Source organism: Sceloporus occidentalis, unplaced genomic scaffold, assembly GCF_023333645.1.
Source record: "Sceloporus occidentalis isolate IW3139 unplaced genomic scaffold, rSceOcc1.0.p SCAF_25, whole genome shotgun sequence".
In the NCBI taxonomy this organism is placed as follows: Eukaryota; Metazoa; Chordata; class Lepidosauria; order Squamata; family Phrynosomatidae; genus Sceloporus; species Sceloporus occidentalis.
Genome location: NW_028317005.1, coordinates 2790717 through 2809137, shown reverse-complemented (window position 1 = coordinate 2809137; position 18421 = coordinate 2790717). Strand labels below are relative to the sequence as shown.

Sequence of the window (18421 nt, the reverse complement as noted above, 5' to 3'; positions counted from 1 at the left end):
TACTGTTGGAGGTAGACTGGTTGCAATTAAGTATAAAAAAATATATATATTTAGTGACTGAAAACATGAAATAGAAAAACAATATTTAACGGTCACAATCGCAGTAGAATAATCCGGTCATAGATATTGGTCATATATGATATATAAATGTTAAAAAGAAGGTCTTGTCTTGTAAACTTTCACCTCATAGGTTTTATTTAAACATATATACTGTGCTAATTGTTTAGATATATATTTTACTTTTAACAGACATTTGACTCAACAACCTTTATGCTCTCTATACAAAAAATATTTATGGTAGGGGTAAAATATAAGCAAATGTCCAGTGGGTCTGAAATACGCCTAGACCCTAAAAATGACCCTCTTTTGTAGGTAGGATAGGAGCCTACCTCTCAAAAGGAGAAGGAAGAGGATTAGGAAAGGGAGAATCGAGACGAGCAGAAAGAGTTAACTGAGGGGGACAGGCAGGAAAGGCGCTACTGAAACACCCTGAAGGAGAGGGTCCTAAAGGGGGGTATACATATTCCCCGAGACATCTCCAACAAATACCGAAAACATGCTTTAGATTTATGGTACGGGTAAAACATGAGCAAACGTCAAGTGTGTGAAATGTGCCTAGACCCTGAAAACGCAACCATTGTAGGTAAGATAGTGGCCAAAGTAATGACCCAATGCTGAATGTAGGAATAGAGTATGATTTGATAAATGCTGTGTTACAGCTGTGTTATCGTTTGCAAGGTCTTTAAAGGCATGTTCCAGGTCTGGGATGTGTGCTAAGAAGGAAAGCCCTATCCAGGTGTAATAGTGAAACCTAATGTTGTATGCCTGCTATGTATAGATGATAGAGTTGGGGTAAGTTTTAAATGAGTGTGGCAGAAGATGGCAAATGGTAGAGCCACATTTAAGAAAGGGGTTTTTTTTTTTGTAAAGCAAAATGAGTAGAGGTGCTCTGGATACACTCCTCTAAACAGGCCCTCTTCCTTCCTGCACATGAAACGAGTCAGTCCAAGATTCCCCCTAAATGAGCCCTACCTGCACATAAAACGATACTGAGCAGCTCTGCTTAAACAGGAGCCCCTCCCACCCTGCAAGCACTAACGAGATGCTCAAACAGCTCTAATGAAACACCCTGAAGGAGAGGGTCCTGAAGAGGTATAAACCCCTCCTCCAAATACAGACTTTATATTTGGCATGGATAGTGCACTTCAACATCGCAACAGAGCATGTAGATGGGTATTAAACAAATACAGCCCTCAATCTATAAATTTAGGAAGCACAATGTACGGATCAAAAAAAATAAATAAATCTTTTTAATATTCCCGTTGGACTGTTAACACCAAGTGGAGATAGTTAAAACATTTGGAACCTCTTAAAAAGATGAGTTTGTAGAAAAATTGAAATAGCCTTGCTTCATGAATTCCAAATACTATAAATGAAAAGTACAGGTGTTAAAACCAGTAAAAACATAACTCATTAACAAAAAACAACCCACGCCCTTCTTTCATGGGTATCTTCAGAAAGGTCTCTTCAATCTTGGCTGTGCTCAAAGAACATGAAATCCTGAGGGACAAAAATATTCAATATAAACATCAGCCTGATGCAGAATATAATGTAGGACAACATACCATATTTGCTCGATTATAAAATGACCCTGATTATAAGACAACCCCCCAAAATTTCAGTATTAATTTAGGAAGAAAAGAAAAGGCCTGAATATAAGACTATCCAATAGGAAAAAATGTTTTACTAGTAAAATATTAATTCACATGTAAAGTATTTTTTCATATTTAATAAAAACTATGATTGAAAAAAAAATGCGTTTTTTGTTTTTATTTCCTTTTATTTTCCAACTTGCACATCTTTCCCCCGTCATGCCACTATATGCCTTATACCAGCTTACATGCCACTTTGCCTCCCAGATATGCTTTATACCCCCTATATGCCACTCTGCCCCCCCCCACCAATGTATCAGCAGACTTGTCCCCCGTGCTTCAGACTCCCTGGTATCTAGTGGGGGCAGCCGGTGAACGTCTGCATGATGTGCGTAGACAACCTCTGCTGTTGCCCAGCGCTTCCACTGGGGATTCTATGACTGAACACTGGAAGGTCATGTCACGCTGGCTCTCCGTCATAGAAGCCCCAGCGGAAGTGCCGGGCATAGTAATAAAGCAAATTCAGTTCAGTTAATACATTCCCAGCTACTGGTAAATCACTTACATTTCTAAGATCAGGATAACTTTAAACGGACAAACACCTTCATTGCAATCTTTTAAAACAGCAAGATTAGGAAACGTACATGTAGAGGAAAAAAAATCCTTATTTGAAAGAATAACCCTTCTGAATAAACAACCCACTACTTACAATAAGGAAGCAGGCAGCAAGCACAACTGCTTTGACTTTCACATCAAGATCCATTGGAAACTGAACACCAAAGTTGTCTGCATCTGTTAAGGATTCCTTTATTAGACCTGTCCACTGTTTGGAAATTCGCCCAACCGTAGAGGTTTCATCAAGAGTCTTCAGCTAAACAACAACAACAAAAATTACAGTGCATACTCACAAATCTCTATCAAGATTATTTATTAAATAAGCTTAAATATATATTTTTTTAAAAACAGCATATCAATGCTGTGTTGTCTGTTGTAATCTTTGATTTTGTTTTCTGGTTAATACATTGAATAAATATCTTCCGAATAAATTGAAATTCAGCATCTACGCGTTGCTAGAATTCTCCGGGCATACATTTTAAATGGTTATTCAGTGTTCAGTTATGGATATATTATATGAAAGTTAATGAGAAGTCAGGATACAAATCCAAGACTGATGCTAAGCTACCCAATTTTGTAGCTCAATGTTCTGCAACCTTTCTAATGTGACATAATGCATATTAGCAAATCCCATCCCGTGGAGAGCTGCATTAGTACAGGAATGCAATAGAACTTTCAACTTCACGATTCCCAACTTACTATGATTAACTATAATGAACCCTATTGCCAAGTAAGATGTTTGGTATTATTATAGGGTTTTAAAATGGCAATTTTTGTTTCACCGGCACATAAAGAAAAGGTTGTTAGAATTTATCTACGGTTCTGTACCTCAAAGTTGACATCCGAGCAACATCTACAAGGAATACAGGGCCCCGTGATTCTTAACAGATTTTCTTCTCTCTCATTCTGGATGGTAAACTTTGGCAGACAAGGATGCCAATTCTGTTTTACATAACCAACTACGACACCTGGAGGAGCCTGCACTTCAAGCTGTAACAAAAAAAAAATAAATAAATAAAAAAATAAATAAAAGGATTTAGAGAGATTATTGAATATACCATCCTGCATTCAAAATAGCGCATATTACCTATAAAAATATATTACTTTTAAGTAACTCCTTCCAGAACAAATTCTCAATTCATACCCAGCTATAGTTACATCTCAAATTAGAAAAAATACTACAGATCAATACACTCAGATGTTACCCTCTTTACTGTTTGAGAACACAGACAGATTAAGGAATACTCTTACATCAGCAGCCCAGGCACAACCTCAACTGGATCACTGATGCTCAAGGAATCCCGGTGTCCAGTGATGTAAGATTAGTGAATCCATGTCCCTCATCCATTTTAAAATTAACTTTTAGTCTTATTCCTAATAAAATACACTTTTCATATTTCCCCATGACTCATTCTGTTTAGCGTTTCTTTCTATAGTGCTGTGGGACTTGACCATAAGATACATCTATGTTATTGGTCAAGGAAATGTGTGTAGTGCGACGTTAACCCTTGGGCCTACCAATTGCTTCACACTTACTTTTTGTAAGCAACACGGAAAAAAACAGGAAGAACATCTGTACGGTCGGATTAATTTCATCACTTCACGGCCCGTGTTGTCAACAATGGTCATGGCAAAGGAACGAGCAGGCCCACAGAAATTCCTAGTGCAGCAATCGTTTTCTTCCGCAGCAAAGTAAACCCTTTGCCCCAAGCTGTTTTTTATTTCATATTTATTGTTGGTTTCAAATCCAGTCAAGGCTGAGAAGTTGAGAGAGAAAAAAAAATAAATGTATGGAAACAAAAAACAGCTATTTGCCAATTCATGGGGATGATGGAAAATGGCAATATAAATGGAAATGCAGTGCACATTTAAAAAAAAAAGTGGTTAAAAAATAAAGATTAGCCTCCTGTTAATAAAGCATAATAATCTTTAAGAATAACAAAAAACAAAAACTATGAACTCATCAATGTAAGTGTGACATCTGTAAAGGAAATAGAAAAAAATGACATACCTTCTAACAACTCAACTTGCTGGTGAATTAAAAGCTGGTCTATCTGGGAGGGAAAAATATAATAGTGTTATTAACAAAGGACTCTTACCTCCACCCAAGGGGAAGGTTTGCCCACAACCATTCTCCCTGCAGAGCCTCTCAAAGAAGATAGTATAGGGATTCTCGTTTACCCGCACGGAACAGACTTATAGACTGTCTGCTTCCACTAAAATAACCTCTCAAATCTATGGTTTGCAGACTTCAAGGGTGGTTTATAAATTGGTAAAAATACAGTATTTCTTGTCTCACCAGTACCTGTGATGATCTTAGGATATGAGGATACTGATCATGGAAAACGGATTCCATTACAGAGAAAACAAACTTATTTAAAACTTGCATCAAGCACATGGTAAACAAATTTGGTATTACAGATACCTGGCTTAGATACTCCAGGCCCGGTGGACAGTTGGGGATTGTTGGAGGTGCAGGCATCCAAGCTGCTGCAGGGACTCCGGGGCCACCTGGCTGGTTCTGGACAGGAGGCACCCCTACATATGCTCCATAGGGAGGCTGACCAGGTGCACCTGTTAAGTAAAAGAGTAAGTAGTTTTATGTAAAAAAAAATAAAGTTTACAAAATAATAGATTTCATTAATAAAATTAGAAGATGTCACTTTGTAGGGCTAACCAAATTTTAAACGCCCCCTCCAATTATACACACACACACTATACAGATTAAAGTATTGGGACACCTGACCATTACACTAACAGGGACTCTGACGAAATTGCATGCTAAATATATAGACATCAATATGTAGTTGGTCCCCCATTTGCAGCTATAACAGCTTTCACTCACCTTGGAAGGCTTTTCAAAGTTGGAGCATAGCATTGTCCTAAGTGTCTTGGTATGCTAAAGGGGACTTACCAAGACATTTTGGACAATGCTATGCTGCCGTTGCACAACTACAGGGGGTCACAGCTCTAGGTGGCCTGGGGCCTGCAACCCATTGTTCCTGTCTCCTTGTACCGGTTCAAAATTTTTTAGAAACTATTTTGAACTGGCATTGACAGAAATGTATGTATATGTGTTTGTATTTATATGTATGTATGCGAACATGTACGTGTAAGTGTAAAAAATAAAAACAAAAAAACAAAGGTTCGTCATTTCTGAGAATCCACGTCATGTTACTTTTGCTGGCAGCAAATTCTTGCCAGTTGCAATATCATTAATGACCCAAGGGTCACATAATGTGTACGTGTGTGCTAAAAAGTATGAGTAAATGTGTGTAAGTGTGTTTATATATGTGTGTGTCAGAGTGTAGGTTGGAACTGGGTGTGGCAAGGGACAAAGAAGGCACAGGCAAGTTGTTTCAGGGCAATGATGGCACAGACCAGCTGTTTGTGCCATCTTTGCCCCAGCTAGTCAGTACTCACAAACAGGCTGTTTGGTGGTTAGGATGGCAGTGATAAGCTGCCTGGGGGAAAATATACTCACAAGCTGTGTGGAGTAAAGGTGGCACTGTTGGACATGTTGCATAGTGAAGTTGCAATTTTTGCATCAGGGTCCTGTGGGTTCTAGTCACACCCCTGCTATGCTTCCAACTTTGTGGGAACATATTTCTATTCCAGCATGACTGGCCCCAGTGCCCATGCAAGGTCCATGACGACATGGTTGGATGAGTTTGGTGTGGAAGAACCTGACTGGCCCGCACAGAGCCCTGACCTCAACCCCATCAAACACCTTTGGGATGAACTGGAGCGGCAATTGCGAGCTAGGCCTTCTCATACATCATCAGTGCCTGACCTCACTATACTGGGCGAGTGGGCAAAAATTCCCACAAAAATCTTGTGGAAAGCCTTCCCAGAAAAGTGGAAACTGTTAGCTGCAAACGGGGGCCTAACTTCATATTAATGTCTATGCGTTTAGAATGTGATGTCATCAAAGTCCCTGATGGAGTAATGGTCGGGTGTCCCAATACTTTTGTTCATGTAGTGAGTGTGTAAAATGAGAGATTATATATATATATATATTATACACACACACGTTACCAATTTTACTGCCACAATGTGTGTATATGTTTTATACTTGCAGTCAACCGTGTCATCCACACTTTAAAAGGAGAACTCCTACCCAATTATTATTATTTTTTTTAATTAATAGTATCAGGTTAAGGTTTTTTTTATCAGTTCTAGTTTTTGTATAATATGTTTTGAGACAGCTTTATACATATATATTTTATTGTAGCTCTAGTCTGCTAGACACATCACTCCAATTCCTTATCACACAGCCAGTGGTATAAAATAGAATCACTCAGCACAGTATTTTATGCTCAAGATTCTTTTCCCCACGGGACTTCTTTAACAGAAAAAAAAAGTTGAATATTTGTTTCTCTTCACGATGAGGTTCTGAATGGAGTGATTTGTATACCTCTAGATCGGGTTGTATGTAGCCATTGGATGAGAAGAAATTTAATGACATAAGTACAATTTGGTCAATCAAGTCTGCATGTTTATAGGTCCTTGAAAGGACCTATACCTTAATCAGTCCTTGGTCTATTAGAGTCAGGGTAGCTTTTTTGCCTGTCCCATGCATGTACCGCATTCAACCTGCAGGAGGAGCTCGAGAGTTCTCAAGAGGCTCTGGATAGACCCTCTGCGAACTCAGATCTATTGTTAATGCCGTCGTGTGAATGACGGCAACGTCATTTACAGGATGGCACCTGTGATTGCTCTTCGAAGCAATCACAAGGCTATCAAGGTAGGGGGTTGTGTTACCGACGCAACACAGTTTATGCTTAGGAAGCGATTCCGATCGCTTCCTAAGCTGTTTTAGCTGTTTAACGGCAGCCTGTAGGCTGTCATTAAGGGGTTAATTTGTTCTCTGAACATTTCAGCTCTAATCTATTTACAGTGTAATGTGTTGATATTATTAGTTTATGTACAGTATAGTATATGCCATCTCTTAATAAACCCTCAAACAATTTCCCCACCACAGATGTTAAGCTTACATGTCTGTAGTTCCCAAGCTCAGATTTGGATCCTTTTTTAAAAATGGGAACCACATCAGCTTTGCCAATCCTTTGGTACAATTCCCGACTGGAAAGAATCTTTCAAAATCAGAAACAGTAATCTGGCTATTGCTTGACTAACTTCCTGTGGTATGCTCCTGTGTATCCCATCTAGCCCTGGAGCTTTATCTACTTTCTAGTGTTCTGGTGATTAATTATCAAACACTTGTTGTTTAAATGCTGTTAATGGCTTTCCAGACACTTATTGCAATACTTTTAGGGCTGAAACAACGAATCGATAAAATCGATAATAATTGATTATGAAAATAGTTGTCAACGATTTGTTGAATCGATTTATAAAATTATGTTTTTCAGAGCAAATGCTCAGAAAAACTCCATCCTTCTATAATCCGATCTCAAATAGAGATCGGATTATAACAGTAGAATCCAGACCCCCTGCAAAGCTGCAGGAGACCTGGATCCTCTCTGCCACCCCCGGCGAGGGTCTGTGCAAAACGCGCAGACATCCTCCGCTTCTCCCCTCCACTTCCGCTGGGGCTTCTATTACTTTACCCGGCGTCACATGACCTTCCGGTGCGGCTTCCATCATGGAAGCCCCAACGGAAGCGGAGGGGAGAAGCGGCTGTCTGCGTGCATCGCACAGACCCCTACTGGCTGCCGGAGTGGATCCAGGTCCCGTGCAGCGCTGCACGGGATTTGGATTTTAGTGCGCGATGTGCGCAACCTCCCTACTTCCCTTCACTTTTACCTTCCCCACCAGGGGTTAATATAGCAGCAGAAGAAAAACGGAGCAAGTAAGCACCACTGGGTAAGGTAAGCATGGAGTATTAGCTTTACTTTTATGGTTATTTGCCCTGTGTTTCTTTTGTTGATATATTAACCCCTGGTGGGGCAGGTAGAATTTTTTCAGGATCTATTAATTATGTCTTTGCATTCTTTAATTTGTGTTTTTTATTTTTTGATTGCTGTAATATATGATTTGTTTGTATTGTCCATATATTTATATTGTATTGTGTATTTTTTTTTCTATATTCATTAAAGCATATATTTTATGCTTATTTTAGCGCTGTCTGTTTTATATCAGGGGGACACAGTGGCATAAAGGGGCTATGAGGCATATCAGGGGGCACATTGGGGATATAGGAGGTGTAAGGCATATCAGGGGGCACAGTGGCATATAGGGGGTATAAGGCATATCAGGGCATGGTGGCATATAGGGGCATATTGAGGTAAAGGGCATATCAGTGACATATTGGGTATAAGGCAAATAGGGGGCTATAAGGCATATTGGGGCACAGTGGCATATAGGGGGCAGAGTGGCATGTCAGTAGCATATAGGAGGTATAAGGCATATATGGGCGGCACAGTGGCATCTCTGGTACATAGGAGGTATAAGGCATATATGGGCAGAGTTGCAAGCTGGGAGTGAGATGTGCATAACTGGGGGGCAGGTTGGCAAATAAAAGAAAATATAAACAAGAGGCATTTTTGTCATAGTTTTTATTAAATATGATAAAAATATACTTTACATGAATTAATATTTACTTGTAAAACTTGGTATTAAAACTTAGAGAAATAGTGTGTTTGGGTTCCTTTAAAATATAGCTTTATTATTATGTCAGTGTTAATGACACATCGTAATGTAAATGATACGTTTTTATTTTAAACGAAAAATTTGTATATTGTTTTTTTTATCCGATTAATCGAAAAAATAATCAGCCAACTAATAGATTATGAAAATAATTGTTAGTTGGAGCCCTAAATACTTTTACAAATCTTTTAACTAATTCAGTCCACCAATTATACATGAAGTGGATTTCCCTAGAGTATGTATACAAACAATAATGATTGCTAATGAGAAACATAATTCTTTCGCATTTAAAAAAAACCAAAAAAACAAACCCACAGGGAAAAGTGAATCTTCATAAATCCAGTTTCTACCCTAACAAGGCATTATCAGTAAGTAGGTCATTGGATACTACAGGATATACTAGGATACAATAAGCATCATTAGTACATTAAAATGCATTAAAGTAAAAGGGAAATTGGATGTGATGCTATTATGGTACAAGGGAAAGCCAAGTAAATATTTTTTTTTCTTTAGACATAATAGTTAAATTTTTTGGAAAATGGTCTTGGATTAAGCCCAATGTTTAATGTGTCCAGATCTTACATTCTATCACAAAAAGGCTTAAAAACAAAAGCAGGAAAACATGATTGACCCTTGGGTCATTAGTGATATTGCAACTGGCAAGAATTTGCTGCCAGCAAAAGTAACATGACGTGGATTCTCAGAAATGACAAACCTTTGTTTTTAAAGCTATACAGATCAAAATTACAATACTAACTAACTGAACTCTTCCTGGCTTCTAAATACTAAATTGCACTATTGTTTTCATAAATATATGACCCATCTGATAAACATATATAGTAAAAATGTCAGCAGAATAAAAAAAAAATAAAAAAAAAAAAATACAAATCAGGAATTCTAAAAACCAAAAATAGTTTATTAGCCTACCCCTGGGAAACACTTTACCAGTTCAATGCATATTTTTGTAAAAGCACAGTGGCCAGAGACTGGGAAGACTGAATTAGCCAAATGGTTCTTATCTGCAGACATTCTGTGATCTACATTATTCATGGTCCCACCCAGTATGTTTCAACAGACTAAAGTAATTATGTGCTTTGCTGTCAAAGTCCCTAGGGACATTTCTCTGATGGTAGTTAAGAGTCCTGGAATCCTATACAATGCTATAATGGACTCACAACAATGTTTAAAAGGGGATTCTCTGAACATTGGAGCTCTACTCTATTTACAGTGTAATGAGTTGATATTATTAGAATATGTACAGCAGGAAGAAGAAGGAAGTAGAAGGAAGAAAGGGTAAAACACTCTTCAAGACTCTTCCATTAAAATCTTAAGGGCCAGAGAGTTGCTTTTGGAAACCATGTAATAGTATTTACCTATTCGTAGTTCTGGAATCAAACCCATGTGGGTGTTTTTTATTTATTCTAGTGTAAATGCCACAACATAATGTTGGCTAATAACCTATGTCTAGTTTATATGGAAAATCCTGTAGATACTTCTACATCCACTGGATTTAAGCATTTAGATTTGCGCTTAATTCCGTGTTAAAATTAAAAACCCTCTAAATTGCATCCGAACCGGAAGGTCAGGAAACAGTGTTTAAAATGAATGTGACAAAAACAAAAAAAATAGTTTGAATCTGTTTGGTTCTGGAGCTGAGTAGCGGAAGTGTATCTGGCTGTGGTGGATAAGGACTGCTCCATTCACGAAAAGGTTAAAGAGCAGTTGCTAGCCTGTTATGCTATAATTGGGTCAAAGTGATGCAATAAACATAAGGACCGGTACACAAGGCATCGTAACAGAGAAGTATACATCAGGCAAGGTATACAGACGAGAAAACAGTTCACATGTGAACGAAAAAGGCGCACATCGTACAGCAGATACCTCCAGGGCTTACAAAAAACAATAAGAGTCACAATGCATACAGGTCCAGTAACAAATGCCCCACCAGGGAGGCAGTACAGAGGACTGTTATATGAGGAGCACCACAATGGAGAAAAAAGCTAAAAAAAAAACAAAAAAAACAAAAGTAAACAAAACAATGCATGGAAATAAATGGAAGGTTGGTTCGCCAGATAGATGGTAGCCCAGAGGAGGACGGGAAGGGACAGAATAGGTAGGGGTCAAAAAATGGGAGAGTGCCAGGGACGGGAGAGAAGACCCAGTCGTCACACGTCCAAGTCCAAGTCGGGGGGTTCGCCTAGAAAGCGACCCAAAACAGTCTGGAAAGTCGCGGAAGCCAGGAATTGACCCTCCGGAGCCAGACTGACACGGGAGGGGTCTTGGGTTGCTTCCAAAACTGAGGAATAACGGCCTTGGCGGCAGTAACGAAATGAATGGACAGAGATCTCTTATAGGAACCCATGCTGGAGGACGTGTGGTGCAGCAAAAACAATTCAGGTGTGGCCTGAAAACTGGGATTGACTATGGCCCGTATAACCGCGGCTACAGCCTCCCACAGAGGTCGTATCAGAGGACAGGTCCACCAAAGATGCAGGTAAGTACCGACATCGGACCCACAGCGCCAACAATGGGGAGGTACGTCCGGGAGGAAATGATGGAGATCAGCAGGAACCCTATACCATCTAGTGAGGAGCTTGTACGCGGATTCCTGCAGCCTACTAGACGTAACCCCCCGCAGCGTAAGTGAGATCATCTGATCCCATTCATCAGTCTCAAATGTACGGTTCAAATCCCTTTCCCATAAACTAAGGAAGTAGGGCTTTTTAGAGGTACGGTGTGCCAGCAGGAGTTTATAAATGATGGAGAGGAGATGTGAACGCCCGGCTGAGTCCGAACACAGAAGTTCGAACGGGGTCAGGGGCTTGGTAGCGGCAGAGGCGGGGGGGACAGGGATGAGAGATAGTGCCGAATCTGATGAAAGAGGAAAGTCACCCTAAAGGGCACGGGGGTCGCGGAAACAAAGTCTGAGATGGAGCGAACAGAGTCCCCCGCGTATAGGTGAGTGACGCGGAGCACCCTCTCCCCCTCTGGGAGCAGGGGCGCTATGTCAGCACAGGCCAAGCCGGGAGGGAATTCGGGGTTGGAGGAAACTGGGGTAAGGGGGCCCGGGCAACTTATAAGGGGATACCTGGCCAGGGACCTGGTGAGGACGCGAAGCGTCGACCTGACGGTCGGATGGATAGGGCAGAAATTGTTAGCCCTGGAACCGGTCAAGCAAAACAAGCTTCAAGCAGCCTGGCAGGGACCCTACAAAGTAGAGGAGCAGCTCTATGAAACCACCTCCATACCACCCCTCTGCTCAGATGAAAGGGCCCAGAGAAACTTTCATATGAACATGCTCATCCTTGCACACCAGGCAGATGACTGGAATGGTTACCTTGGGTGGGACAGGGGGAGTGAAGGATATCGTATTTCACCTAGTTCTGTGTGTACAAATATAAGGGTCCTGCACAATAAACCTTAGTCTATTTCTTACCCTACATTGTGTCTCGGCAAGCGACTGTGTGAACGAAAGCTAAAATTAGTTGGCTGCCTAGTAAATTCTTGGAAAAGCTACTCATCTCGAGTACGGGTCTGTCACACTGAATAAACAAAGCAATTGAACTCGGGAAATCATTTGCTTACAGAAAAAGAAAATCAAAAGGCTGATTATAGCAGTTTTTGTAAAGAATGTGATTGATGAAATGTAAAACCGAAACAAAAAAAAAAATATAGAATGAGTCTATGATTTAAAGTCTTCCAAATCTTTTGCTTACTTATTACAGATTTAAAAGATAGTCATGAATCCGTTAATGCTGATCATCAGCTGAACGTACGGACTCAACAGAGGACAGCAGTTAATGGCTTCTTAAATCAAAGCCTTCTACTTTTCTCAGTAATGTACTCGGGCATCGTTAACAATATCATTAGAAGACTAGATATACCCAACACTCCGGTGCACACTGCAAAGCTAAAAGCATTTGCAGTCTATACATTGGACAGGTTCTAAATTAGAACTCACCTTGGTAAGCTCCAGGTGGAGGCTGATATCCATAAGGTACCTGGACGCCTGGCGCAGGATAACCAGGTGACTGAAAACCAGGGGCAGGATACTGTGATGGTGGATATCCATGACCTGGATTTGCTGTGGTAGGGTTCCCAGGTGCTGGGTAACCATAGCTTCCATCTATTCATAGAAATGAAAAAAAATTAAAAAAAAACCAATTATTAAAACCTACAGGACAAAAGGCCAAAGATCAGGAGAAGAGTGATGAAGGAAGGAAAGAAAAATAAATAAATAAAGCGTTTTCAGTTTGGCCAATTCTAAAAATTGTATACATTAAAAAAAATAAAAACATATTTGTCTTGACTTTGAAAACATCATATGCCAAGGATTTTCATATATTGTTGACAGGTAAATGCTAGAAGGAGCGCATTGGACAGCTACAAAATACTTTGTTATTATGACCTGATGTGTAAAATCAGACTTCAATCATCTTCCTAAGCAGGTCAGGATTTATTCAACAAAAATAAAGCCAAAGCGGAGAAGCCATGTGTGCCGGCACCGGAAGTTGTATACGCGTTTTGCGTAGATGTCCCCCGCCGGCTCCGCAAGACACCCGGGAGTCTGCTCTGGTAAGTCGGGGGGGGGGGGGGGGCAGAGTGGCAGCATATCTCGGGGGGGGGGGGCAGAGTGGCAGCATGTTTTCTTGGTGCTTTTTTAGAGAAAAAAACCTTTTCTTTAAAAAAGCACCAAACTTTTAGGGTGCGGCCTATATACGGGGGCGGCCTATATCCGAGCCAATACGGTACATCTACACTACAAGCTTAACAGTACATATTTGGGAAAAAATAGACAGTGTATTGGCCTGATCATAAACCATGAACTCATCCCCATCATAAACCAGATTAAATGTGTTATGTTAGATAAAGTATTAATAATAAACAGATTCACTGTTTCTAGGCAGGCACTGCTGTGGGACTAATGAAGAACAGTGTAACATCCTTTCCCAGCAACATTCCCTAAAGGGTAATATATAATGGATTTTTCCCATGTGCTTGTGTTGATGTCATAGAACCACTTACAGAAGCAAGGAGTAGAAAACGCTAACCTATTTATCTATTAGTCTTCCTGCCTCCTATGTCTAATTACTAACAAAACAGTATCTAGAAGCCAATGGGTGCTTTCATGGGTAAAAACCTATATCCTACCATGGGAATAAGCTAAGCCTCTAAGTATCAAGATGCCCCAGATGCCCAAAGTTGTTTAGATGTTTCACGCAATGGGCCTTACAGATTACCCGTCATAAAAGGACAGCTATCAGCAGAATTTCTGATTTAGTGTGTTGAACTTTAACAGGTAGGGTTTAAGAAAGATACGGCCACTTTTATCATGATAGTAGCAAAAGAGGAATTTCAGATAGAAGAAATTTAATTCAGGGTTCCCCAAAACATGTAGCAATTTTCTCAAATGAGGAAATTAATTTTAGAAATATTCTGTTCGTACGCCCATTACATAAAGTGTAAGCCAACTGCAGATTTCAGCATATGAATCAAAGCTAACATTTACCGATGACCTTGCCCCCGAGACACTGATAATAGCTTCATATACACTTTTTTGTCATCCTAATAAATGGTTAATAAAGTGAACTGCCTGGCATAATTTAAAAAAAAAAAATTTCTTCATGTATTTGTTAATTTTATCTCATGAACTGTAATTTTGAAAATAGTGTATAGATTTTATAATAGATGTTTTTTTCACATTACCTTTCATTTCCATGGTCTTGTCACAGGCACCGATTTATCTGGGGAAAAAACTGGCATTAATAGAACATTTAACATTGTAGAGTATTTTTACATATAGAAATGGTACAGTATAGGGTAGTGCTCAATGTTATCTTTATATATTGCATCTAAAAACACGCATGGTTTTCTCTTTGCAACTTTAGAACTATTATTTAGCAATACCTTGTCATTTGCTGATCACTTGGCATGGTGCTCATGTTAAATATATTAACCTTTTGGATACCAGGGGTAAGGCATATCTTGTTACTGGGAGGCCAGGACAATTTTCATAGCTATGTAGGGCTCCATCTAACGGTTATTTTCATAATCGATTAGTTGGCTGATTATTTTGTGCGAGCGTGCCATCGGGAGCCTATTGCTGCCACCCGCAGACATCTGATGGAGGCGGTGAGAAGCGAGGTAAGCACTTTTTACAAAGTACTTACGTATGCATTGATTGTTTACCAGCTCCCTGGGACACTGTCCCTTTGAACACTTTACAAAGCAAAAGATTAGCGCACACCCAGCAAATACTATTTAAAAGCACCTGAGGCATAAATATTGTGAATTCCATCACACAATATGGCCATACATTGCTTAGCCCGCCGCTCATTGGCGAGTCCCATCTCATTTTTATGGCTATATTGCTTACCAATGAGCTGAATTAGTAAGTCAGGGTCTATTAACCCACTGAGACGCTCAAGCAACTTAAAGGCCTCTGTGGACACCATTAACGAGGCACCTGTGTGGTAGGTGGGGTGCTCAACGCTAAGGTTTGGTGAGAACCTGTGAAATAGTGGCACCCCTTAGATGTAGGGTGTGCTTTCTTCTCCGTATTTTTTGTGCACCATTTCTAGTGAATCGTATAAATATTTGCCTCATTCATAATATTGTCTGGTAATACAAAACCTGCGTGCGGCACAAAAGCAGGTTGTTCTAGCAACTGAAAAAGCTTCTTAAAAAGTTTGTGCAGTTTTAGGTCTTGAAACCTTTAGGGGAAATAATAAAAAGAAAGTCTATATAAGGTTTAATTTATTAGCATAGTAGAGAGTCAAAGTAATGTTTTGTCTAAGCGGAAGAGCAACTTCAAGCAGGAAAACTAGACCATTAGCAGGACAGCTATTAAAGTGCATATGATGGCTGGAGTGTCATGTTACGGTTAGTTATCTTGGCTTAAGTTAAAATTGTTGTTCGTTTTCCAGGAAATACCAACTTTATTGTTGCTACATTTCTATTATATAAAATCACACAGCTAAACTCTAAACAATACTTGCCTTAGAGTGGGTAATATTGTTTACATTCCACCAATTCATACACTTTTTTTTTTTCTTTACATTAAAACAAACAAAAACATATGCTCTGCATTTACTTTCCATAGGAAACTGAATAATCTCCTGCTTCTTCCGTCACAGGCTATTACTGCTATGGCATGGCGGGGGAGCTGCTGGGGCCAATCCTGAATGGTTAAAGCACTAGGAATGTGTACATGCACATACCAGTGCATGGCGTGTTCAAAGATAACCCCCATCGCTAATTGAAATGTAGATAGGAAGCGAGCTTACAATCTAGTGTACTACTGGGAGCAAGTATGTTCACTTCCTATTAGTCAATTATTTCTTCAAACTGGATATTTAAAAATGACGCAATAAAATTAGTTCAGAAGTTTCTTTTACCTAATTGAGCGATTGGTAAAGCAGAGCTACAATTATGAAATATTTCACTACATATTTCATAACTGCAGTTCTGCTTTACTATGAACTGTTCTTGCTTGTAATAATTAAATGTGCGATTTTATCCGGTAATGGAGGGCAATTCAACAGGGGTTAAATTGTGCCATTTACCTTGCACAGGAGGAAAAGGGTTCTACATTTATAAATGTTTTATTTGTGGGATTGCGACAAGTTCTTTCTTCCATAATACAGGAACAGTCATCTCATGAAATATGCATTCATTTTAGGTTTAAGAGGCTTTCAGGGGTTAAGTGGACAGTGATGAAAATGGAGATATCACACAGTGGCTCTGTGCAGTGGGTGAGGGGCAGAGAGAGGATGGATGGGGTGGGCGTGGCCACATAAACACTCCCTGTATGGAGAACAACGAAACCGACCGGGAGACCCAGAGCTTCACCCGGAGACTCTGGGTTAATCCCGGAGAGTTCCCTGGTGTATCAATACTACTAACATTAGTGGCACCACATTGTGTTATATCTCTAGATTGAGCTCTTGAGCAGAGCCCTCCTCGCCCGTTTCTGTAAGTCAAATTGTTATGTTATATACTCGTTATGCCCGGTCTACCCATTGTACAGCGATACGGTATTTGATGCCGCTATATAAAAACAACAACAACAACAACAACAACAACAACAATAATAATGTCCACCTCCCACTTTGTGTTTCTTGTGGAATAGCTCTGTAATGATAGTCAAAGTACAAGAGAGAAGTGGGAGTTGAAATGTGAAGATAAGAAGCCATAGTCCAATTAGAGGCTTAGATGTAATAAATCGAAGTTTGTTGTACTGAGAGCGTGATAAGTGCAACAGCCTTCCAGCTAAACTGCTAGATGTTACTACAATCAAGGAATTTTATCATGTGTGTTTTTGTCTGTCATTAGTTTCAAGGTCTTGATGTAATCCAAAACATAAACATAGATAAATACTTTAAAAAAAATTGTTTGTTGTACAGTTAGTTTGAACAAAACATGCATGGAACCCAGTTATATGCTATTAGCAAATGGATAAAACCGACTTGATTCACGGCAGCATAAACATCATGTACACTGCTCAAAATAATAAAGGGAACACTTAAACAACACAAAGTAACTCGAAGTCAATCACACTTCTGTGAAATCACACTGTCCACTCAGGAAGCAACACTGATGGACAATCAATTTCACATGCTGTTGTGCAAATAGAACAGACAACAGGTGGAAATTATAGGCAATAAGCAAGACACCCCAAATAAAGGAGTGGTTCTGCAGGTAGTGACCACAGACCACTTCTCAGTTCCTATGCTTCCTGGCTGATGTTTTAGTCACTTTTGAATGCTGGCGGTGCATTCGCTCTAGTGGTAGCATGAGACGGAGTCTACAACCCACACAGGTGGCTCAGGTAGTGCAGCTCATCCAGGATGGCACATCAATGCGAGCTGTGGCAAGAAGGTTTGCTGTGTCTGTCAGCGTAGTGTCCAGAGCATGGAGGCGCTACCAGGAGACAGGCCAGTACATCAGGAGACGTGGAGGAGGGCAACAACCCAGCAGCAGGACAGCTACCTCCGCCTTTGTGCAAGGAGGAGCACTGCCAGAGCCCTGCAAAATGACCTCCAGCAGGCCACAAATGTGCATGTGTCCACTCAAAGGTCAGAAACAGACTCCATGAGGGTGGTATGAGGGCCCGACGTCCACAGGTGGGGGTTGTGCTTACAGCCCAACACTGTGCAGGACGTTTGGCATTTGCCAGAGAACGCCAGGATTGGCATATTCGCAACTGGCGCCCTGTGCTCTTCACAGATGAAAGCAGGTTCACACTGAGCACATGTGACAGACGTGACAGAGTCTGGAGACGCCGTGGAGAACGTTCTTCTGCCTGCAACATCCTCCAGCATGACCGATTTGGCAGTGGGTCAGTAATGGTGTGGGGTGGCATTTCTTTGGGGGGCCGCACAGCCCTCCATGTGCTGCCAGAGGTAGCCTGACTGCCATTAGGTACCGAGATGAGATCCTCAGACCCCTTGTGAGACCATATGCTGGTGCGGTTGGCCTTGGGTTCCTCCTAATGCAAGACAATGCTAGACCTCATGTGGCTGGAGTGTGGCAGCAGTTCCTGC

General features: G+C 40.4%; 1 protein-coding gene across 1 annotated transcript; it reads right to left on the bottom strand.

The window, feature by feature from the left end:
• Positions 1-1527: 1527 nt before the first annotated feature.
• LOC149300261 (phospholipid scramblase 2-like) lies at positions 1528-16128 on the bottom strand. The gene is made up of 9 exons (XM_089485267.1): positions 16097-16128; positions 15253-15386; positions 12838-13002; positions 4693-4841; positions 4279-4321; positions 3804-4024; positions 3096-3257; positions 2362-2523; positions 1528-1560 (listed from the first exon to the last, which is right to left on the bottom strand). Exons 1-9 carry the CDS (start codon positions 16126-16128, stop codon positions 1528-1530), a joined length of 1101 nt encoding a protein of 366 aa, XP_089341393.1.
• Between the last annotated feature and the right edge of the window lie 2293 nt (positions 16129-18421).